The 26162-nt window shown below is 38.4% G+C and overlaps 1 protein-coding gene across 1 annotated transcript in view; it reads left to right on the top strand.

Annotated features, from left to right (window-relative positions):
• LOC128661327 (uncharacterized) overlaps positions 1–26162 on the top strand; it is a 132426-nt gene that overhangs the window by 35025 nt on the left and 71239 nt on the right. Inside the window, exons 5-7 of the mRNA XM_053715595.1 lie at positions 12731–12949; positions 13069–13998; positions 14329–14531. Coding sequence (XP_053571570.1) covers positions 12731–12949; positions 13069–13998; positions 14329–14531 — 1352 coding nt within the window. The remainder of the gene's footprint in view (positions 1–12730; positions 12950–13068; positions 13999–14328; positions 14532–26162) is intronic.

A 26162-nucleotide genomic window follows, 5' to 3' on the forward strand; every position in this document is an offset into this window, starting at 1 on the left:
CGTATACAGTGACTAATAATGCAATAACACATAGAAATAACTTCACTGACTCACTGTTTAATGTCTAATAGTATTGTTATATCAGCTGTGTGCCGGGATATTATCTGTGTGTCACAGACGTACAGTGACTAATAATGCAATAAACACATAGAAATAACTTCACTGACTCACTATTTAATGTCTAATAGTATTGTTATATCAGCTGTATGTGGGGATATTATCTGTGTCACAGACGTATACAGTGACTAATAATGCAACAAACATATAGAAATAACGTCACTGACTCACTATTTAATGTCTAATAGTATTGTTATATCAGCTGTGTGCCAGGATATTATCTGTGTGTCACAGACGTACAGTGACTAATAATGCAATAAACACATAGAAATAACTTCACTGACTCACTATTTAATGTCTAATAGTATTGTTATATCAGCTGTGTGCCAGGATATTATCTGTGTGTCACAGACATACAGTGACTAATAATGCAATAAACACATAGAAATAACTTCACTGACTCACTGTTTAATGTCTAATAGTATTGTTATATCAGCTGTGTGCCGGGATATTATCTGTGTGTCACAGACGTACAGTGACTAATAATGCAATAAACACATAGAAATAACGTCACTGACTCACTATTTAATGTCTAATAGTATTGTTATATCAGCTGTATGTGGGGATATTATCTGTGTCTCAGACGTATACAGTGACTAATAATGCAATAAACACATAGAAATAACTTCACTGACTCACTATTTAATGTCTAATAGTATTGTTATATCAGCTGTGTGCTGGGATATTATCTGTGTGTCACAGACGTACAGTGACTAATAATGTAATAAACACATAGAAATAACATCACTCACTCACTATTTAATATCTAATAGTATTGTTATATCAGCTGTATGTGGGGATATTATCTGTGTCACAGACGTATACAGTGACTAATAATGCAATAAACACATAGAAATAACTTCACTGACTCACTATTTAATGTCTAATAGTATTGTTATATCAGCTGTGTGCCGGGATATTATCTGTGTGTCACATACGTACAATAACTAATAATGCAATAAACACATAGAAATAACTTCACTGACTCACTATTTAATGTCTAATAGTATTGTTATATCAGCTGTGTGCCGGGATATTATCTGTGTCACAGACGTACAATGACTAATAATGCAATAAACACATAGAAATAACTTCACTCACTTACTATTTAATGTCTAATAGTATTGTTATATCAGCTGTGTGCCGGGATATTATTTGTGTGTCACAGACTTACAGTGACTAATAATGCAATAAACACATAGAGATAACTTCACTCACTCACTATTTAATGTCTAATAGTATTGTTATATCAGCTGTGTGCCGGGATAATATCTGTGTCTCACAAACGTATAGTGACTAATAATGCAATAAACACATAGAAATAATGTCACTGACTCACTATTTAATGTCTAATAATGTTGAAGCTGTTTAATGTTTCTCTGCAGACCTGCAAGTGGTCTGCTTGCTTGCGGTATGTCTGGGTGTCATTCCCTTTCGCCTCGGGTTAAATTATCAATCTGTACACAGAAAGAGCGTCCCACTCGCTTGTGCTACTAGTCACTTCTGGTCATGGCGAGTTTCCTGTGTTATTTTAGGTATCCTCCGGCAGCTGCACGCCAACACTTTTTTTTTAAAGATATTTTTTATTGAGGTAATCAGACAGACATTGCATGTATACATGGGGTAAACCGCATTCAATACAGAGTTTGCCAAGTTCAGTATGTGATAGACATTAAGTAGAAACAATGATACCTCAGTATGCACTATCTGGAGTGGCTAAATCAAAATATTCTAAAAACAAAACATCACTAGAGCCTAAGTGCTTTAGGAAGCAATGAGTTACACAGACAGAGATGCACATTAAATAACCAGTATTTAGGTTATGGCAAACATGAACAGGAACAAAAAAATATGGTATCAAAAATGTATAGTCTTAAATGATTGAAATAAAATATTCTGAAAACTAAGCTAGACTGGAACCCATGTACGTTAGACAGCAATGTTTTTCATATACAAAAGAAAACAGAATATTGTACCTAATTTTCTCTATTAAATATAACAGTGCAGTCCAGCCCCGAAATACCAGGCAATCCCTCTCTGAATGAGAGAAATGGCAAAACCCCAGACGTATGCTTCAGCCTATTGTGGGCCTTGTCAGTAAGGTGCAGCCATATCCCTCTAGGCACACTGAGCAACGGGACCAGTCTGGATTCCTGCATCACACTTAGGGAGACTTCCCCATGTGTCATAAGTGCATAAATAAAAAGAGAGAAGCGCTCAACGTGAGAACGAATAATAGCATAATAGCTTGTTCTATGGCTAGTTACCACCCAAGGAGCAGCCTCTTTTTGCTCAACATGTGCCTTTCACAGAGAATAACTTTCCTGTAGCATATCAGTCTGATCCTGACTTAACACTCAGTTCAGCCCCGAAATACCAGGCAATCCCTCTCTGAACGAGAGAAACAGCAAAACCCCAGACGTACGTTTCGGCCTATTGTGGGCTTCGTCAGTGAAGTGCAGCCATATCCCTCTAGGCACACTGAGCAACGGGACCACGTCTGGATTCCCGCATCACACTTAGGGAGACTTCCCCAAGTAGCATAATTTGCATAAATAAAAAGAGAGAAGCGCTCAACCTGGGAACGAACAATAGCATAATAGCTTGTTCTATGGCTAGTTACCACCCAAGAAGCAGCCTCTTTTTGCTCAACATGTGCCTTTCACAGAGAATAACTTTCCTGAAGCATATCAGTCTGATCCTGACTTCACAATACAGTCCAGAGCCGAAATACCAGGCAATCCCTCTCTGAACGAGAGAAACGGCAAAACCCCAGACGTACATTTTGCACTATTGTGGGTCTCGCCAGTGATCAGACTGATATGCTTCAGGAAAGTTCTTATCTGTGAAAGGCACATGTTGAGCAAAAAGAGGCTGCTTCTTGGGTGGTAACTAGCCATAGAACAAGCTATTATGCTATTGTTCGTTCCCAGGTTGAGCGCTTCTCTCTTTTTATTTATTATAAAAGTAAGCCATATCATACTGCATACTCTGTATTCTAGCTGTAAAACCTTCATGCTGAGTGAACATGAACTAAAATATTTTGTAAACACTAAGATTACCCATGTTGTATATAGACAAATATAAAATATAACGGAGCTTAACAAATGATCTAGATTACTAAAAGCATGTTCACAGAAGGCTAACTATTTACCCTCTATGCAGGATTGAGTCTAGAAGGCATAAATATAAAGGAGAAACACTTCAAGGGAGCTTCCCTTTATGCAATGTGCAAACAATGTTATAAGGAGTTAAAAGTGATCAGGTTCTAAAGATGCAGTCATAATCCGTAAATATCATTGACCTACACATATACTAACAGGTATAGCAAAGGAGCAAGAGAAAACAGCAAGCACTGACAATTTAAACTGTGCTAAAGTTTTAACAATTGAACATGTATCTGCAAAACCTAGAACACAAAACTGATAAACTATAATGATGAAGATGTATATAAAGGAGTCGTCCTGCTCTGACTAGGCTATGTAATTCACTATGATGTGGGGAAGAATGAATGTATCTGAATGGAGCAGAGCAGTAATATTCAGTTCGATGGAAGCTGTATATGTTAGTTAGTAAAAGCACTGATTGATCCGCAACTTTTTTACTCCCAGTTCAGGAAAGTATCGGAGGCCACAACAATATCACCTCTTGTAGACATAGAGGGCATGTCCAGTTTAGCCAATACCCCATCTAAGGCCACAGAGGACAACATGGGGCCGCCATGGTAGCGTCACTGAGAGATGTTGAGATCTTTCCATTCCGCTATGAAGTGGTATTATGCCCACAACTGTAGGCTGGTAAATGATTTCTTTTACATAGGAGAGATCAGGCTAGGTTAGTATTTTTCCCGGTATGGCATCACCACCACCTGCCAAGAGTCTGCAAGTAGATGACCGTCTAGATGTTCTCCCGGCTCATCTAAATCATCAGTGCTATCATCACCAGTAGGAGAATACACAATACTTGATGGATTTATAGCCTTAGGGCTGGTAGTGTCGCCATTGCGTGTTATCGTATTTTCATCCAGCATGTTCTGAATTGGAGAACAAGCAGACTTTAGCTCTTGAGAACGAATGTATGTATAGTTGTCAAGCTTATTGGACAGGTTGCATATAGCTTCAATTATCTGTAGCTCCATACTTAAATGTGCTATGGCGGGGAATACCTTTTCCCAATGGATCTCTGTGTTACTTTACGTTCGGTAACTGTTTCTCCGGATCTCATATCAAGCCTTTATAGATGGGTTTTTTTACCCCTCCACTAATTGCCTTTGAGAAACTGGTGTGTGAATGCTTGAGGCCTCTTACCCTGTCAACAATGCTGGTTATGGGGTCCTCTTTTGGAAAAGCTAATCGCCGCTGAGTTTGCGCGATCGTCACGGGGCTACTCAAATTTAGTCCCCAGCTTCTGCTCCATATAGGCCGCAATTTTTTTTTGCTACGCGCCACTTAATTTAGGCCAAAGTCTTCCTTTTCTTACTCTGTGCTTGAAACCTTGCAGTGTGATTTAAGACAACTCAGTACTGACTAGTGATGTCCCGAACTGTTCGCCCGCGAACGGTTCACAGCGAACATAGCTTGTTCGCGTTCGCGTTTGTGGGCGAACACATGGCGATGTTCGATCCGCCCCTATGTGTCATCATTGTGGAAACTTTGACCCTTTATGTCACAGCCGCCTGACACATTAGAGCCAATCAACATCAGACACTCCCTCACAGACACTCCCAGCTACTCGGAATCCGCCATTTTAGACTAATAACGACCTTTCTTTTTTAATGATAGGACGTGTTATGTTTTTGCTCCTGACATTCATAGGAAAAACATAGCTAGGCTAGTGTATTTACAGTCCAGAAGGACTCCACTCATCTCTGCTGCAAGCACAGCACCCCAAAAAGCCCTTTTTAGGGCTATATTTCGTGCCGTTTTTTTTTTTATTTCTTTTGTTTTTTATTAGCATTTGCCTGGCTTTCAGCTGTGTGTTTAAGGCTCACAGCATATGCTGTGACTACTGCCACCACTGATATCTCCCTAACAACATTAGTTTAAATTTAACTAACCCAAAAATATAATTATTTTTCTACTGTAATTTTTTTTCATTTTCTATCAGGCCAGTGTCACACAGCATATACTCTGGTTCATTGCTCTGTGCCAGCCAGCAGCCAGCAGTGTTAATATCCGTTTATAACATTATTTTTAATTTAAAAAAAAAACACAAAAAAATATTTTTCTAGTGTAATCTAATTACATTTACTATCATGCCTGTGCCTGTCAGGCTCACTCAGCATTAATATACCTCTTTTTTTCAGTCTTTTGGTTAATTGGTCTGTGCCAGGCAGCCACCCAGCACTCATATCTATTTTTCTTTCACCTTAATTTTAATATAAAAAAAAAAAAAAGTTTAAATTTGTTTGCTAGTGTAATCAAATCTAATTTTCTATCCGGCCTGTGTGTTTTGCTGACATAGAGAGCCTACTGTGTTTACTTGCTGCCCTCCCTAGTCTATGAGCCACGACTCATATGTGTTTAACCTTTTTTTAATTTACCCCCCCCCCAAAAAAAATAATTTCAATCATTTTTCTAGTGTAATCTAATAGTATTTTCTATCAGGCGTGTGTGTATCCGACATACATAGCCTACTGTTTTTAATAGCTGCCCTTCCAAGGCTATCAGCCACGACTCATATGTATGTGCTTAACCTTTTTCTTAAAATTTCCAAAAAAAGTCTTTAAATCATTATGCTAGTGTAATCTAATTGTATTTTCTATCAGGCCTGTGTCTAACTGTCTATCTGACTTACACAGCATACTGTTGTTATAATTGCTGCCCTACGTAGCAGCCAACCAGTGCGACCACTCATAGAGTCATATGTGCATTGCACTTCTTAACATAATTTTAATATTAAAATCTAAAATTTTAAAATATTTAGCTAGTGTAATGTAACTTAATTTTCTATCAGTCCTGTGTTTTTGTCACTTACACAGCATACTGTGTTAAATTACTGCCCTACCTACCATCCACGACTCATATCTGCCAGCCTGTCTGCCAGGCCCAAGTAGCCAATTAGTGGCACCAATCACAATTCTTGTAACAGTAATAAAAAAAAAAAAACATAATTTTTTGGACTGCAAATATTCAGTCTCCTAGGGCCATTGAATTTCATTTACCTCCTGCCTGCCACTGCCAGCCTTTTGTGCCAGGTCGTCTAGCCAACTATTTACACCAATCCTAATTGTTGTCACAGTCAGACAGTATAGTTATTAATTTAAATAAAAAAAAAAATTTAGTGTTGATCTTAACCCTCAGTTTGCTCGTGCCTTTGAATTGCACTTTTCTACAGCCTTCCAAGCCTGTGTGCCAGGCCTACTTAAAAAATATTTACACCAATCATATTTGTTGTGACAGTATTCTAATAATTAAAAATTCAAATTTTTGGTAATAGTTGCTGTGATTTGAATCCTCAGTTTGCTGGTGCCATTAAATAGCACTTTCCTCCTGCCTTGCAGCCTGCTGTGAGCCAGGCCCACCTAGCCAATTGTTGTCAGCAATCATATTTCTGTTAACAGTATTGCAAAAATTGTCAATCATCACTGTTTAGACTGTCAGTAATCAGTCTCCTAGTGTCCTTGAATTGCATCTCCCTCCTGCCTGCCATCCTTTTGTGCCAGGCCGTCTTGCCAACTATTTACACCAATCCAAATTTTTTGTCACAGTATAGTTACTAATTACAATTAAAAAAATCTTTATTGTTGATGATCTTAACCCTCAGTTTGCTCGTGCCTTTGATTTGCACTTTTCTACAGCCTTCCAAGCCTGTGTGCCAGGCCTACTTAAAAAATATTTACACCAATCATATTTGTTGTGACAGTATTCTAATAATTAAAAATTCAAATTTTTGGTAATAGTTGCTGTGATTTGAATCCTCAGTTTGCTGGTGCCATTAAATAGGACTTTCCTCCTGCCTTGCAGCCTGCTGTGAGCCAGGCCCACCTAGCCAATTGTTGTCAGCAATCATATTTCTGTTAACAGTATTGCAAAAATTGTCAATCATCACTGTTTAGACTGTCAGTAATCAGTCTCCTAGTGTCCTTGAATTGCATCTCCCTCCTGCCTGCCATCCTTTTGTGCCAGGCCGTCTTGCCAACTATTTACACCAATCCAAATTTTTTGTCACAGTATAGTTACTAATTACAATTAAAAAAATCTTTATTGTTGATGATCTTAACCCTCAGTTTGCTCGTGCCTTTGATTTGCACATTTCTACAGCCTTCCAAGCCTGTGTGCCAGGCCTACTTAAAAAATATTTACACCAATCATATTTGTTGTGACAGTATTCTAATAATTAAATATTAAAATTTTTGGTAATAGTTGCTGTGATTTGAATCGTCAGTTTGCTGGTGCCATTGAATAACACTTTCCTCCTGCCTTGCAGCCTGCTGTGAGCCAGGCCCACCTAGCCAATTGTTGTCAGCAATCATATTTCTGTTAACAGTATTGCAAAAATTGTCAATCATCACTGTTTAGACTGTCAGTAATCAGTCTCCTAGTGTCCTTGAATTGCATCTCCCTCCTGCCTGCCATCCTTTTGTGCCAGGCCGTCTTGCCAACTATTTACACCAATCCTAATTTTTTGTCACAGTATAGTTACTAATTACAATTAAAAAAATCTTTATTGTTGATGATCTTAATCCTTAGTTTGCTCGTGCCCTAGAATAGCACTTTTCTACAGCCTTCCAAGCCTGTGTGCCAGGCCTACTTAAAAAATATTTACACCAATCATATTTGTTGTGACAGTATTCTAATAATTAAAAATTAAAATTTTTGGTAATAGTTGCTGTGATTTGAAACCTCAGTTTGCTGGTGCCATTGAATAACACTTTCCTCCTGCCTTGCAGCCTGCTGTGAGCCAGGCCCACCTAGCCAGCATGCAACAGTCCAGGTGTTAGTACCCTTGAAACAACTTTTCCATCACTATTGTGGCCAGAAAGAGTCCTTGAAGGTTTTAAAGTTCGCCTGCCTATTGAATTCAATGGCGGTTCGAGCGGTTCGTGTGTTCGCGAACAATACCGGAAGTTCGAGTCCGCGGTTCGCGAACCGAAAATTTTAGGTTCGCGACATCACTAGTACTGACCAGGAGAAGATAAAGGACAGGGGGTGGAGCACATGACAAATACAAAATGTCTGACAGTGAGATTAGTAGGAAGTACAATACCAATACTGTAGTATTAGATTTAACTTACACTTAAACAACTCTTATGTAACATTTCTTTTCAGGATAAAATCTTGTTATGTGTCAGTGCTTTTATATAAATGATAGAATAAAATTATTATATTTGTAAGGTTGTGGTTTGTGCCACTTATAAATAGATTGTCTTCTCCTGAGCTTATAGTGTAAAGCTCTGGGAAAACTGTAACACACAGAACTAACTGTACTAAATGCTTGTGGGGAATCAGCAGTGCATATGTAATACCCTAAGCAAAGGGACTCAGCCAATCTGTATCACATGACTTGTTATGCGTGCCTTTAATTATAACATACGTACACTTTATCAGAACCATTATTTACTGTTAGCTCTTTAACCCCTTAGTGACCACAGCACTTTTCTATTTTCTGACCGTTTGGGACCAAGGCTATTTTTATATTTCTGCTGTGTTTGTTTAGCAGTAATTTTCCTCTTACTCATTTACTGTACCCACACATATTATATACCATTTTTATCACCATTAAATGGACTTTCTAAAGATACCATTATTTTCATCATATCTTATAACTTACTATAATTTTTTTTAATAAAATATGATGAAAAAATGGAAAAAAACACACTTTTTCTAAATTTGACCCCCAAAATCTGTTACACATCTTCAACCACCAAAAAACACCCATGCTAAATAGTTTCCAAATTTTGCCCTGAGTTTAGAGATACCCAATATTTACATGTTCTTTGATTTTTTTTTGCCAGTTATAGGGCAATAAATACAAGTAGCACTTTGCTATTTCCAAACCATTTTTTTTCTCGCAAAATTAGCGATAGTTACATTGGAACACTGATATCTGTCAGGAATCCCTGAATATCCCTTGACATGTATATATATATATATATATATATATATATATATATATATATTTTTTTTTTAGTAGACAACCCAAAGTATTGATCTAGGCCCATTTTGCAATATTTTATGCCACCATTTCACTGCCAAATGCGATTAAAGTTCACTTTTTCACAAACGTTTTCACAATCTTTAGGTTTCTCACTGAAATTATTTACAAACAACTTGTGCAATTATGGCACAAATGGTTGTAAATGCTTCTCTGGGATCCCCTTTGTTCAGAAATAGCAGACATATATGGCTTTGGCATTACTTTTTTGTAATTAGAAGGCCGCTAAAAGCCGCTGCCCACCACACTTGTATTAGGCCCAGCAATGTAGGGGTTAATTTGGGAGCTTGTAGGGTTAATTTTAGCTTTAATGTAGTAGATAACCCAAAGTATTGATATAGGCCCATTTTGATATAATTTTAGCTTTAATGTAGAAGATAACGCAAAGTATTGATATAGGCCCATTTTGATATATTTCATGCCACCATTTCACCGCCAAATTCGATCTAATAAAAAACATCTAATAATGATACACATTCTATTGATATAGAACTTTTTAGAAAAAGCACAGCAGGTAACACCATTCTACACTCTTCTTCATGTCACCCTAAACATACCATTGAATCTATTCCATATGGACAACTAATTAGGACAAAACGTAATTGCACAACAGAAACAAAATTTCAAATGCATGCCGAACAGACTAATCAACGATTGGAGGCCAGGGGTTATAAAACAGACCTTCTTATTAAAACAAAGAACAAAGTAGATCTTATCAACAGAGATGATTTGATATACAAAGACACACCAAAAAAACTAAGACAACATAACAAACCCACTTTTATCACAAATTACAGTAGAGATTTTAACAAAATTTGTGATATTGTACGTGGTTGCTTACCCATCTTAGAAAGTGACACTAAATTAAAGAAAATTGTCAATGAAGGTTGCTTCTTTTCAGCTCGTAGAGCAAAAACGTTAGGCAACATTCTTGCTCCGTCAATGTTGCCTAGCAACAGCAAACAGACATGGTTAACTCAAAGACTAGGTTGTAACAAATGTAATGGTAAAATTTGTAAAACTTGCCTACACATAGAACAGGGAACAAAATTTAAATCTAGTACTACAGGCAAAGAATTTGACATACGCTACAGAATCACATGTAACACCACACATGTTATTTATCTCCTGACATGTCAGGGATGCAAAAAGCAATACGTAGGGCGCACGAAACGTGCCCTACGTGATAGAGTGTTGCAACATTTGAGGGATATAGGAAATTCTGACAGTACAACTCCTATAGCAAAACACTTTAGACAGGAACACAATTCAAATGAATCCCTATTAACAGTACAAGGCATAGATCACATACCAAGGCATAGGAGAGGGGGAGACAGGGAAAGGCGTTTGGACCAGAGAGAAGTGTTTTGGATCTTTAATTTACAGACAAAACACCCCTCTGGTCTAAATTCAATTATGGATGTAGACTTATTTTACTGATTTTACAAAATTCGTTAGAGAGTTTACTTTATACAATATATATAAAATATAATATTCTAAATCCAATTGAAATATTGTTTGAAATCATCCTTTTGAATTTGAAAGGTATAGGTATAAGGTAACATGTACTAGTATTTCTTATTGTCATATGTTTAAGATCATACAAAGAGTTAACATTGTACAGGTGCCTGCAATCATTTTAAGTACCTTATCTTTAAATAGCACTAGCAGGTGTGAACCCAAATCATGCCAGTGAACAAGGGCTGAAGCTTGGCCCGAAACATGTTTGGCGTTGGGTTCTGAACACCTTGTTGCAGGCCTGCGACTAGCCTACATGGTTTACATGTTTTTACATGCTTCTTTTTAAACATTTTTGAAAATAAAACTTATTCTTGCTTTTAAGAAAAAAAGACTCTTTACAGTATCTCTCTTTTTTCTGGAGCTGCGGGATGATATAATGTTTTTCTACTATTGTGTTTGATCTACCCTACGGAGATCGTCTATCCCTGCACACAGAAGAGAGAAACTTATCAAATAAAGAAACATTCTTTAAAGGGGACCGCTGAAGAGAGGCTCAAGGAATTAAAGCTTTTGGGGTATGTATCTTAGCGCCGCTGTTTTTTTGCATTACCTCCTGTCTGGATTTCGTTGGTTACAGCTGGCAGCATAGTTTACATCCCCATCCATTATAGAATATGCCTATTTAGTGCGGTCCCGAATTTCTACAAACAAACCGTAATATATATGGATCATTTGGATGTTACTAAATACTTGTTTTTTACCTTGCAATTCTTTTCCCCTCGGCTTTGACGTTTTTCACGGAGGTGTCCCGGAGGCAACAGGTCCAGTGACGTTGCGCACGGCGCAGTCGGCTTCTGATTACGTCACAGAGAAGGGACGGTTGCTGGAGCAAAGAACTACACGCTGAGGCGGGTGAATTGAATTCACGCTCCGGGCAGAAGACGCTCACCTAGACACATAGCTGTCGGTACAAAGTTCCACAGACGGACTGGATTTACATGCCGAAGGGGAAGACGCCTTTCCTGATACACAAAGTAAGGTCAAAAAAGTTTTTCCTTTCTCTCGCCTTTTTGCCTCTGTGCACAAAAGACTGTTCAACTATTTATATATATATTTGTATTGGGAGACATTTCCATAATTGTGTGCTCTACGGGATATGACTTCACAATAGTGTTTAAATTCTTCATTTCCTTTCTGACAAAGAAGTGAGTTTTTTACGAAAATTTGAAAACTTTTCTCTACAAAAGCACTTTATTGGGACTTCATATTACATCAATACAGAGACTAAAATTGAACTTTTTCACTTTATGTTAATGGGAAATTGATCTATAACCCTTTCTTTTTCCACCTTTAACAGAAAATAATATTAATTGTCTATACTCTTTGTTGTTTTAAACAAACCTCTTAACTCAAACATGGATGAAATATATGTTTTAAAAGACATCACACTAGATCAAGATTCCTCTGATATGGAGGACATCCTAGAGGATATAGAAACCGTATTGGATGATTTATTCCAACAGATGGACAATCTTAGAAAAAGGGATATAAGATTGGAGTTGGACATTAAAACCTTCCAAATATATCAAACAAACTCCAGAATACCAAGGGGTTTAAGAATATCCAAATTTCCATCTTTTCAAGTCACTTGTCAAGATTTTATAAACAAGTGGAATGAGGTTTTAACTACTTGCTCTAGATCTCTTATAAATCTGTTAATAGAATATAAAAAGAAACAGAGGTTACAATTAATTCAACATATGCAAGAACTGCAAATAGAACTCAAAAAACATCAACGTCACCAGGAGTTCAAAGAGTATGATAGACAATTTCAAGATAACATGAGGTCTTTTAAAAAAGATCTATGACTTTTCAAACAACAAAAAATGCATAGAGATAAATTAGACTATGAATTGAACAAGGTTTATAGATGGAGTCACAATAGTGACTATAAAACATTTTTCAAAAATAAAACATAACATACTAACACACATAGGAGATCTAGCCTAAAACAAGACAAAAAAGTCACATTCAGTGAGACAGAATATGAATATGACACTTCAGATCAGGAAACACCTTCACATCAAGTTAGTAATTCTTTACCAGTTAAGGAATCTATTTCTGTGTTAGACATCCCTTCCACCTCTAATATCACACAGTCAAAAAACGGGGTGGGCCTTTCCAAACCCAATACGAAATTAAAAACAAAAAGAAAGTACGTAGAGGGCACAGGGGCAGAGGCAGAAGAAGTAGGGAACAGTCGCTATCCCCAAAGAAAGAAGGTGTCTTACAGGACAAATCGTCAATAAATAATGTAGTCAATTTGTCCTCTAGATGCCTCACTGAACAAGAAATTTCTTTATTACAAAGGGGCCTTAACTTTGCACCTAGTTGCAATTTTAACCTCTTCTCCACAGTGTTAGATGTAAATAGATTCGTCAGAACCCTAACATTGAAAAAACACTTTGCAAATGATGATGAAAGTGCAAATGAAGAAGCAAATGATCAGGCTGTTTGCGTTCAACAAACTCCTAATTTTAATTTCAATGATTATACCGCAATGGTAGATATGCAAGAACTCATTGAGGAGAATGAGTTTACGCAAACAGCCAGATCAGGTCCTTCAGAGAAAGACATTAATCTGAAAAGGTTTAAAGAAAAAAGTGTATTTTACCCCATTCACAGTAGGGGTCAACATTTACAAGTATTCCAACAAACTCTTGAAACACAATTAATTGCATTAAACAACGAGAACAAAAAGAAAAACACATACAAAGACAGTAATTTAACATCTCAAGAAAGAAAAGCTATCCAGACACTCAAAGACGATCAGAGTATAGTTATTAGGGAATCTGATAAAGGTGGCAACACAGTAATTTTAAACAGGAAAGATTACCTAATTGAAGCTAACAGACAGCTTACAAATAAAGATGTATACCAACCCCTTTCATCTGACCCTACTAAGCTATACAGTAAAATTTTGTCAGAAATAATACACAAAGCTAGACTAGATGGAGTATTTTCTGATATGGTCATGGAGTATTTACTGCCTAAAAATCCTTGTGTCCCCATATTCCATCAGCTTCCAAAGCTACATAAAGATCCTATACACCCTCCAGGCCGCCCAATAGTGGCAGGCATAGGTTCTTTAAATGAAAGATTATCTGATTTGGTTGATACATACTTACAACCCATAGTTGTTGATTTATATGGTTACTTGAAAGACACAACATCATTCATTGAAAAAATCAAACATGTTACATGGTGTGACTCTTACAGATTTGTCACTCTAGACGTTACTTTACTGTATACCACTATTCCTCATACATTAGGTTTGGAAGCACTAGACTTTTTTCTAACTCACCATACCTCATATGATTTTTTCACCAATCAATTCATTCACACAGCTGTTGAATATCTTCTTACACATAATTTTTTTATGTTTGAGGATCATTACTATCTCCAGAGACGTGGCACCGCTATGGGGGCTAAATTTGCCCCTTCCTATGCCAACCTCTATATGGGGTTCTGGGAACGGTGCCACGTCTTTGGAGATACTAATCCCTTTCGAGATCACATTGCTTTTTTTGGCAGGTACATTGACGATTTGGTGTTGGTGTGGGACGGAGACCAGCAATCAGTTGCTAGGTTTCTTGACTATGTCAACAGCAACAAACTCAATTTATCCTTCACTATGACTGAAAATGCCAACACTATAAACTTTTTGGATGTTACTTTAACATCTAATAATGATACACATTCTATTGATATAGAACTTTTTAGAAAAAGCACAGCAGGTAACACCATTCTACACTCTTCTTCATGTCACCCTAAACATACCATTGAATCTATTCCATATGGACAACTAATTAGGACAAAACGTAATTGCACAACAGAAACAAAATTTCAAATGCATGCCGAACAGACTAATCAACGATTGGAGGCCAGGGGTTATAAAACAGACCTTCTTATTAAAACAAAGAACAAAGTAGATCTTATCAACAGAGATGATTTGATATACAAAGACACACCAAAAAAACTAAGACAACATAACAAACCCACTTTTATCACAAATTACAGTAGAGATTTTAACAAAATTTGTGATATTGTACGTGGTTGCTTACCCATCTTAGAAAGTGACACTAAATTAAAGAAAATTGTCAATGAAGGTTGCTTCTTTTCAGCTCGTAGAGCAAAAACGTTAGGCAACATTCTTGCTCCGTCAATGTTGCCTAGCAACAGCAAACAGACATGGTTAACTCAAAGACTAGGTTGTAACAAATGTAATGGTAAAATTTGTAAAACTTGCCTACACATAGAACAGGGAACAAAATTTAAATCTAGTACTACAGGCAAAGAATTTGACATACGCTACAGAATCACATGTAACACCACACATGTTATTTATCTCCTGACATGTCAGGGATGCAAAAAGCAATACGTAGGGCGCACGAAACGTGCCCTACGTGATAGAGTGTTGCAACATTTGAGGGATATAGGAAATTCTGACAGTACAACTCCTATAGCAAAACACTTTAGACAGGAACACAATTCAAATGAATCCCTATTAACAGTACAAGGCATAGATCACATACCAAGGCATAGGAGAGGGGGAGACAGGGAAAGGCGTTTGGACCAGAGAGAAGTGTTTTGGATCTTTAATTTACAGACAAAACACCCCTCTGGTCTAAATTCAATTATGGATGTAGACTTATTTTACTGATTTTACAAAATTCGTTAGAGAGTATACTTTATACAATATATATAAAATATAATATTCTAAATCCAATTGAAATATTGTTTGAAATCATCCTTTTGAATTTGAAAGGTATAGGTATAAGGTAACATGTACTAGTATTTCTTATTGTCATATGTTTAAGATCATACAAAGAGTTAACATTGTACAGGTGCCTGCAATCATTTTAAGTACCTTATCTTTAAATAGCACTAGCAGGTGTGAACCCAAATCATGCCAGTGAACAAGGGCTGAAGCTTGGCCCGAAACATGTTTGGCGTTGGGTTCTGAACACCTTGTTGCAGGCCTGCGACTAGCCTATATGGTTTACATGTTTTTACATGCTTCTTTTTAAACATTTTTGAAAATAAAACTTATTCTTGCTTTTAAGAAAAAAAGACTCTTTACAGTATCTCTCTTTTTTCTGGAGCTGCGGGATGATATAATGTTTTTCTAATAAAAAAAATAGTTAACTTTTTCACAAACTTTGGGTTTCTCACTGAAATTATTTACAAACAACTTGTGCAATTATGGCACAAATGGTTGTAAATGCTTCTCTGGGATCCCCTTTGTTCAGAAATAGCAGACATATATGGCTTTGGCATTACTTTTTTGTAATTAGAAGGCCGCTAAAAGCCGCTGCCCACCACACTTGTATTAGGCCCAGCAATGTAGGGGTTAATTTGGGAGCTTGTAGGGTTAATTTTAGCTTTAATGTAGTAGATAACCCAAAGTATTGATATAGGCCCATTTTGATATAAGTTTAGCTTTAATGTAGTAGATAACGCAAAATATTGATATAGGCCCATTTTGATATATTTCATGCCACCATTTCACCGCCAAATTCGATCTAATAAAAAAAATCGTTAACTTTTTCACAAACTTTGGGTTTCTCACTGAAATTATTTACAAACAGCTTGTGCAATTATGGCACAAATGGTTGTAAAAGCTTCTCTGGGATCCCCTTTGTTCAGAAATAGCAGACATATTTGGCTTTGGCGTTGCTTTTTGGTAATTAGAAGGTCGATATTTTCCGCTGTGCACCACACTTGTATTATGCCCAACAGTAATGGGGTTAATTAGGTAGCTTGTAGGGAGCTTGAAGGATTCATTTTAGCTTTAGTGTAGATATCAGCCTCCCACCTGACCCATCCCACCCCCTGATCCCTCCCAAACAGCTCTCATCCCTCCCCCACCCCACAATTGTCCCCGCCATCTTAAGTACTGGCAGAAAGTCTGCCAGTACTAAAATAAAAGGCATTTTTAAAATATATATATATATATATATTCTGCTGTGTAGCACCCCCCCTTAGCCCCCAACCTCATTGATTCCCCCCCAAAGAGCTCTCTAACCCTCCCCCCACTAACCTTTTTGGGTACTGGCAGCTGTCTGCCAGTACCCACTTTGCATTTAAATGTGTTTTATTTTTTGAATAAACCACTGTTTTTCTGTAGTGTAGCTGTCCCCCCCTCAATACCCTACCCCCTCCCACGGGTGTTTATTATCTTTTTGGGGGTATTGGTTCTTATTTGGTTTTCTAAATAGACTATTAATAGTGGTTTCCCTCTGGTTTGGAGTCTTATTACTATCCTCAAGTTGTGTGGTGTCAGAGATGTCATTTTCTTCTTATTTTTTATTACTACATGTATAGTCTTGTTCGTCCCTATTATACTTCCTCCATTTGTTATCAATTATCTCATTTTTATATTGGTGATCTTTTCAATAATCTGTTTTTGTTTATCTCTATTCTTTATCATCTATATAATTCTTTAATGATTCTTTAAAATCCAAAATATTTTTCCCCACTGTCTCTAGTGATCTTGTTCTTGCTTTTACTAGAATTTTCATTAAATGAATAGATGCTTTTTGTAAAATATCGTACCATTCTGTGTTTAGGTCATCGTCTAAAGTGAATGTACAGTTCTTTTTTAGGTGTAGACCCCTTGGAACCAGACTTTTATCAATATATTTCTGAGTGAAAGTAAGCTCTGCTTTATATTTAATTTCTGTAATTAGACATTCTTCTAATTTATCCATATTCCCTCTAAAATCTGTACAGTGATTATCCTGTGTTAAGCTAGGACGTCTGTCCATGTTTTCCAGTATACTGTCTCTAAGAGAAAACATGTCCATGTTGTAATAATAAGAACCTGGGTAGCGAGAGAATAAAGCAAAAATGCACACAAATAACAAAAAAAGTGGGTGCTATCCTGGACTCTTATACACCCTTTATGCACACTCAAAAATAGACCGTGATTCTCTCAAACATGGTTAGGCTAAAATGCGAAGTAAAAGACTTCCGGTGGGCGGTTCTAGAAGATGGCTGCGAGCATCTGTTGCTCTGAAGAACCCTGCTTCTAATTCATGCTCTGCTGTCATCATCCTATGCCATCTGCATCTCCCTTGATAGGAAAGCTATCCGGGAACATTAGGCAGATAGAAGTACCTACATCTCTTCTCCCACGGAAGTCATTTGATTACAATAGACCCCAAGAGGGACCCCACGAGGGACTTAGTACATTTTGCATTGCAGGCCTGCCGCCATAAGGAAATGAAACCGGAGGATAACTTAGCAGTGCAGTTACTTGCAGTTTTCCAACCCTCATTTGACTGTTTACTTTTGAGCTTTGAGAAGCTACATGGGGTGATACAGGCCACGATAAAACCTAACCTCACATACATTGAGCCAGTACACAAGCAAACCCACTCTTCAGACCGAAACCCATATAATCTATCCCGCATTCAACCACACGGACTTACCACGGGAAATGAATTACTCGCTCCTACCTTGGAGCATTCAGCGATGTGCAAAGAGAAAGGGAATGAGTTCCCACTGCACTCACCTTTGGTGGTGATGGGCGGCCCTGAGGGATGTGCTGAGCGCTGCACTCTGCAGGAGACTTCCACTCCTGCTCGAGACGTAGGGACACTTACCACTGAGACGCTGATGGTGCCTGTCTCACCCCGGACACTCTCCTTTAGGGTTGACACACAGCGGGTCTTCACGGACATGGACTTCTCCGCTGGTGCCCTGAGACGCATGGCTCCTGACTTGAGGTGTCCCATGACAGGTGGCCGGGAACTGGCCTGCGGGCCTGCCCGACCTGGCACAGATCTTAGCGCTGGAATGATACTGGCCATAGCTATGGGACTCGTAACAGGAATCCTACAGGACGCAGGCCTGCAAGATATGCCTCTCTGTTGCTCATATGAGAGGTGTTATTGGTGGAGACAGGGAGGGGCCCGGCTAGCTACGGGAGTTGGTTGACCTGCAAACTGAAATCTATCTGACGTGGGCGGGGCCGGCGTGACATGGGTGGGACCAGGTGGGGCCAGATGCCGGGGCCGACTGCCGAGACAGAGAGCTCTAAAGAGGGGGGATAGAGAGAGGGAGAGAGACAGCAAAAGACAAAAGAGAGGGGGGAGAGTGCATAAAAGAGAGGGGGGAGAGCACAAAAGAGAGGGGGAGAGAGCACAAAAGAGAGGGGGAGAGAGCACAAAAGAGAGGGGGAGAGAGCACAAAAGAGAGGGGAGGGGTAGCACAAAAGAGGGGGAGAGAGCACAAAAGAAAGGGGGAGAGAGGGCAAAAGAGAGGGGGAGAGAGCGCAAAAGAGAGGGAGAGATACAGCAAAAGAGAGGAGAGAGAGAGAGGAAACAAGAGGAGAGAGAGCAAATGAGAGGAGAGATAGAGAGCAAATGAGGGGAGGAGAGAGAGAGCAAAAGAGATGGAGAGAGACACCAAAAGAGGGGGACAGAGAGCAAAAGAGAGGGGAGAGAGAGAGAGCAAAAGAGAGGGAGAGAGAAAGCAAAAGAGGGGGACAGAGAGCAAAAGAGAGGGGGAGAGAGAGAGCAAAAGAGAGGGGGAGAGAGAGAGAGCAAAAGAGGGGGGAGAGAGAGAGCAAAAGAGAGGGGGAAGAGAGAGAGCAAAAGAGAGGGGAGAGAGAGAGCAAAAGAGAGGGGGAAGAGAGAGAGCAACAGAGAGGGGGGATAGAGAGAGCAAAAGAGAGGGGGGATAGAGAGAAAGCAAGGGGTGGGACCGCTGTACTGCAAAAAATGGCCCGTGTACACAGTCTTTAGAGCTAGTCTAATATAAAAAATATAAATATTAATGATTTAATAAACTTAAATAAATAATTTCCATCTAAAGGGTAGGAGAGTCCACAGCTTCATTCATTACTTCTGGGAATTAAGAACCTGGCAACCAGGAGGAGGCAAAGACACCCCAGCCAAAGGCTTAAATACCCCTCCCAATCCCCTCATCCCCCAGTCATTCTTTGGGTATCATTTAGGTATGATTCTAGACTCTGTCTAGAATCATACCTAAATGATACCTAAAATACACAAAAATGCACAAAATCCATCAGGCCGACCAAGAGTGTCAGGCATAGATATCCTAACTGAAAAGACAAGCAATTACATAGATTTCAGACTATGTCAATATGTGGATGAATTACCATCATATGTGCAAGATACCATGCAGGTATTACAGAGATTGGAAAACTTAACCCTCAATGATACCACTGGGCTAGTCACCACAGATCTGGAGTCCCTGTACACATCTATTAATCACAAACATGGCCTACAAGCGATAAAATATTTTCTGGAATGATATTCAGAAGAAAATGTGGAACATGATAATTTCATTACAAAATTGTTGGATTTTGTATTAAACTTTAACTTTTTTTACTTTTGATGGCCAATTTTACCTTCAAACAAGAGATACAGCCATGGGCACCATCTGCGCTCCCACATACGCAATCTGTTTTTGGGATGGTGGGAGAGAGAATTTGTGTTCACAGAAGACAATCAGAAATATACTGATTACATCCCCCTTTGGATTCGTTACATCGACGATATCTTCTTCATCTGGGAAGGTACACATACGCCTAGATTACGAGTTTGGTGTTAGCCTTAAAAAGCAGCGTTGAGAGGTCCCAATGCTGCTTTTTACCACCCGCTGGTATTACAAGTCTGGCAGGTACAGGTGTACCGCTCACTTTTCTTCCGCGACTCGAGGCTACCTCAAATCCCCTTACGTCAATTGCGTATCCTATCTTTTTAATGGGATTTGCCTAACGCTGGTATTACGAGTCTTGGAAGAAGTGAGCGGTAGACCCTCTCCTGTCCAGACTCCTACCGCATTTAAAAGTCAGTAGTTAAGAGTTTTATGGGCTAACGCCAGAACATAAAGCTCTTAACTAAAGTGCTACAAAGTACACTAACACCCATAAACTACCTATTAACCCCTAAACCAAGGCCCCCCCCCACATCGCAAACACTAAAATAAAAAAATGTAACCCCTAATCTGCCAACCGGACATCGATGCTATCAGCCAATAGGATTGACCTTGCGTTCTATTGGCTGATTGGAACAGCCAATAGAATGCAAGCTCAATCCTATTGGCTGATTTGATCAGCCAATCGGATTGCACTTCAATCCGATTGGCTGATTACATCAGCCAATAAGATTTTTCCTACCTTAATTCTGATTGGCTGATAAGATTCTATCAGCCAATCAGAATTCAAGGGACGCCATCTTGGATGACGTAATTTAAACCCCTAAGCGGCAGATTAGGGGTTAATAGTATAATGCAGGTGGCGACGATGTCGGGGGCGGCAGATTAGGAGTTAATACCTGTAAGATTAGGGGTGTTTAGACTCGGGGTTCATGTTAGGGTGTTAGGTGTAGACATATTTTTTATTTTCCCATAGGAAACAATAAGGCTGCGTTAGGAGCTGAACGCTACTTTTTTGCAGGTGTTTTTTTTCACCCAGCTCAGCCCCATTATTTCCTATGGGGAAATCGTGCACGAGCACGTTTTGACAGCTTACAACTACCGTAAGCAACGCTGGTATCAAGGTGAGATGTGGAGCTAAATTTTGCTCAACGCTCACTTTTCTGAGGCTAACGCCGGCTTAAAGAAAACTCGTAATACCAGCGTTGTTTAATGGGAGCGGTAAGAAAGAAAGGAGCGTTAGCCCCGCAAGCCTTACCGACAAAAACTCGTAATCTAGCCGATAGTGAATTACATAATTTCCTCATGTATTTAAATCAAAACCAACTTAACATCAAATTGACACATGAAGAGAGCTTATCAAACCACTGATCTCTATAGGAAACCTACAGCTGCAAATAGTGTATTACACAGCAAGAGTGCACATGCCCCTGGCACGATGAAAAGCCTACCCACTGGAGAATTTCTGAGGCTACGTCGAAATTGTTCTGAGGAACTTACATATAATATCAGGGCAAAAAAATTAGAGAGATTATGGAAAAGAGGTTACAGTAAAAGAATGACTAAAAGGGCCAAATATAGAGCCTTACATACATCAAGACAGAATTTACTTTTCAAAAAAACTAAGAGCAACCCTAATATACCAAGATTGATCATGACTCATAATAGTCAAACTCCTCAGATTCTAAACATCAGAAAAAAATATTGGAATATCCTGATGACAGATGCGACACTCAAAACTACCCTAGGGGATAGACCCTCAGTGGGTTATAGAAGGACCAAAAATGTTAAAGATCTAGTAACAAGTAGCCACTTTCAGAAGAAAAGAACATTGACAGCATTTAAACTAGGAGCACACAAATGTGGCAATTGCAGCACGTGCAAATATATGCGCAATACTGAAACCGTCAGGGATAGGTTTGGTAACAGCCATAAAATTAAAAAATACATTAGTTGCAATACAGAAAGTGTGATTTATGTATTACACTGTACGTGTAATTTATTCTATGTTGGCATGACATCAAGGAAATTACGTTTGAGACTCATGGAACATCTGAGAAATATTAAAAATGCAGCAAAAGATAAAGAATAATTGAAATCTTTAACTAGTGTAGCTGCACATTTTTTGAAATTTCCTAATTCCAATCAAAATGATCTACAATGCTGGGGCATAGAAAAAGTGAGCCTTGGCATGAGAGGAGGTGACTTAGAAACAGCCTTACTGAAATCAGAAAGTCGTTGGATTTATTTACTAAACGCAGTTCAACCGTATGGGATGAATGAACATAATAACTACTATGTCTTTTTATAAAAAACAAAAACGAGATGATAATATAATAATGTTTGATATCTTAGAGTTTTATAAACATAGAATCAATTGTGTAGAATAGTATATTCCCAAACAAACATACAGGATGAACCAGTAAAGTAAGAAGCATATCATAGGGTATCAGAACCACGAATATATTGTAATTTAACAAGCGTGAGGACAAATGATAATATTAGAATGTGATTTCTCAACAGTGGCTCACTTTGATCTAAAGTATAGGATTAATATGGAGAATGTACAATAAGATTCAAATCAATAAATGAGGGGATCAAAATAATCTCTACCCCATATTAATATGGATCAGTCTAACAGTTTATTTTATAATTATTTCCATTCTTTTAACCACTATTTTTCACAACACACTCATTCACATTTCTTTTTTCTTGTCACATTTTTCTACACACTCATGAGCACACATTTTTTTCACATTATTTATATTTTTGCAAATTAATCTTTAACCCTGAGGAGGTTGACTACAAAATATAATTATTCACCTATTGTTACCAAGATCTTTTGGAACCAGATCAATAATAATCAGGAGTCTCTTTGTTTGCAAGTTGTAAATGGGGAGAGAGAGAGCACAAAAGAGAGGGGGGAGAGAGAGAGATCAAAAGAGAGGGGGGAGAGAGCGCAAAAGAGAGGGGGGAGAGAGCGCAAAAGAGAGGGGGAGAGAGAGAACGCAAAAGAGAGGGGGAGAGAGAGAGCAAAAGAGAGGCGGAGAGAGAGAGAGAGGGGAGAGAGAGAGAGAGAAGAGAGAGAGAGAGAAGAGAGAGAGGAGAGAGAGGAGGGGGGAGAGAGAGAACTCAAAAGAGAGGGGGAGAGAGAGCGCAAAAGAGATGGGGGAGAGAGAGCGCAAAAGAGATGGGGGAGAGAGAGAGCTCAAAAGAGAGGGGGAGAGAGAGCGCAAAAGAGATCGGGAGAGAGAGAGCTCAAAAGAGAGGGGGAGAGAGTGTAAAAGAGATGGGGAGAGAGAGCAAAAGAGAGGGGGAGCGTTCAAAAGAGAGGGGGGGAGAGAGCGCAAAAGAGAAAGTGAGAGGGAGAGCGCAAAAGAGGGGGGAGAGAGAGCGCAAAAGAGAGGGGGAGAGAGAGCACGCAAAAGAGAGGGGGGAGAGAGAGAGCAAAAGAAAGGGGGACCTACACACTAAATAATGGTCACGCAGATTTGTCAGTAAATATAGTGATAAGCACATGTATAATGCTTCATCACTCATAGCACAATCACCACAATAACCAGTTTGTCAAAATAATTATTACACTGTCACACAAGTTATCACAGCCAATTTTTATTTGTTAGTTTAATCTCAATTTTATTTCTTTTATTAGTTCAGCGTGACATTTTCACAAGCTTGTAACATAATAGTAGATTATTCACACACAAAGACAGTATAATTTCATTAATTTAGTATTTTTACAACTTTGTTAGCAATCCAGCATACTCAATAACTATACGAAGTTATTCCATACCGAAGAATGAAGTGTACAGCATTACCTTGTCATCTTGAATATATGAATACATACAGTACAAGAATAGTGATGTTGTGAACCTTAAAATTTCGGTTCGCGAACTGCGGACTCGAACTTCCGCTACTGTTCGCAAACCACGCGAACCGCCATTGACTTCAATAGGCAGGTGAACTTTAAAACCCACAAGGACTCTTTCTGGCCACAATAGTGATGGAAAAGATGTTTCAAGGGGACTAACACCTGGACTGTGGCATGCCGGAGGGGGATCCATGGCAAAACTCCCACGGAAAATTACATAGTTGATGCAGAGTCTGGTTTTAACCCATAAAGTGCCTTAATCACCTAACATTCCTAAAAAATTTTTTTAATAACGTGCTTTAAAACATCAGGTATGATATAGTATCGATCAGGTAGTGTAAGTGTTACGGCCGCTTCACAGTGACAGACCAAACTCCCTGTGTAACGCACTGCAAACAACTGCAAACAGTCCATTTGCACAACCACGAGTTAGATAGATTTGATAGTTAGATACATACATTACATAGATCAATAGATGCAATATACATATGATAGATACAAATTACATAGATCAATAGATGCAATATACATTTGATGATAGATACGAATTACATAGATCAATCTATGCAATATACATTTGATAGATACGAATTACATAGATCAAAAGATGCAATATACATTTGATAGATACGAATTACATCGATCAATAGATGCAATTTATATTTGATAGATACGATTGATAGTTAGATAGATTTGATAGATAAATAGATAGATTTGATAGATATTAGCAATTAGATTACACTAGATGACTGATGTTTCTCAGTCAAAAAAGTTTTTATTTTAAATATTTAAAATACTGTTATAACAAATATGATTGGTGGCACTAGTTGGTAAGTGGGCCTGGCACACACGCTGGCAGGCAGGCAACTGCAATTCAATGGCACTAGCAGACTGATGATTCACAGTCAAAAAAGTTTTTTTTTTTAAATATTTTCAATACTGTTAGAACAAATATGATTGGTGGAACTAGTTGGCTTGTGAGCCTGGCACACATGCTGGCAGGCAGGAAACTGCAATTCAATTGCACTAGCAGACTGATGATTCACAGTCAAAAAAGTTTTAATTTTAAATATTAACACTACTGTAATAACAAATATGATTGGTGGCACTAGTTGGCAAGTGGGCCTGGCACACACGCTGGCAGGCAGGCAACTGCAATTCAATTGCAATAGCAGACTGATGATTCACAGTCCAAAAAGTTTTTATTGTAAATATTTACACTACTGTTATAACAAATATGATTGGTGTAACTAGTTGGCAAGTGGGCCTGGCACACACGCTGGGAGGAAGGCAACTGCAATTAGATTACACTAGATGACTGATGCTTCACAGTCAAAAAAGTTTTTTTTTTAAATATTTAAAATACTGTTATAACAAATATGATTGGTGGCACTAGTTGGCAAGTGGGCCTGGCACACACGCTGGCAGCCAGGAAACTGCAATTCAATTGCACTAGCAGACTGATGATTCACAGCCAAAAAAGTTTTAATTTTAAATATTTACAATACTGTTATAACAAATTTGATTCGTGGCACTAGTTGGCTAGTGGGCCTGGCACACACGCTGGCAGGCAGGAAACTGCAATTCAATTGCACTAACACACTGATGATTCACAGTCTAAAATTTTTTTATTTTAAATATTTACAATACTGTTAGAACAAATATGATTGGTGGCACTAGTTGGCAAGTGGGCCTGGCACACACGCTGGGAGGAAGGCAACTGCAATTAGATTCCACTAGATGACTGATGTTTCTCAGTCTAAAAAGTTTTTTATTTAAATATTTACAATACTGTTATAACAAATATGATTGGTGGCACTAGTTGGAAAGTGGGCCTGGCACACACGCTGGCAGATAGGCAACTGCAATTAAATAACAATAGCAGACTGATGTAAAAGTTTTTTTTAAAAAAAGTTACACTAATGTTACAACAGATAGGAGTGATGGCACTCAGGATAGAAGTAGGCACAGTATGTGCTGGCAGCCTGACACACAGGCTGGCACTAGTGGCAGGCTGGCCTGGCAACTAAAATTAAATAACACTAGAAGACTGATGTAAAAGTTTTTTTTACAAAATGTAAACTAA

The sequence above is a fragment of the Bombina bombina genome, chromosome 5 (genome assembly GCF_027579735.1).
Source record: "Bombina bombina isolate aBomBom1 chromosome 5, aBomBom1.pri, whole genome shotgun sequence".
NCBI classification, from domain to species: Eukaryota; Metazoa; Chordata; class Amphibia; order Anura; family Bombinatoridae; genus Bombina; species Bombina bombina.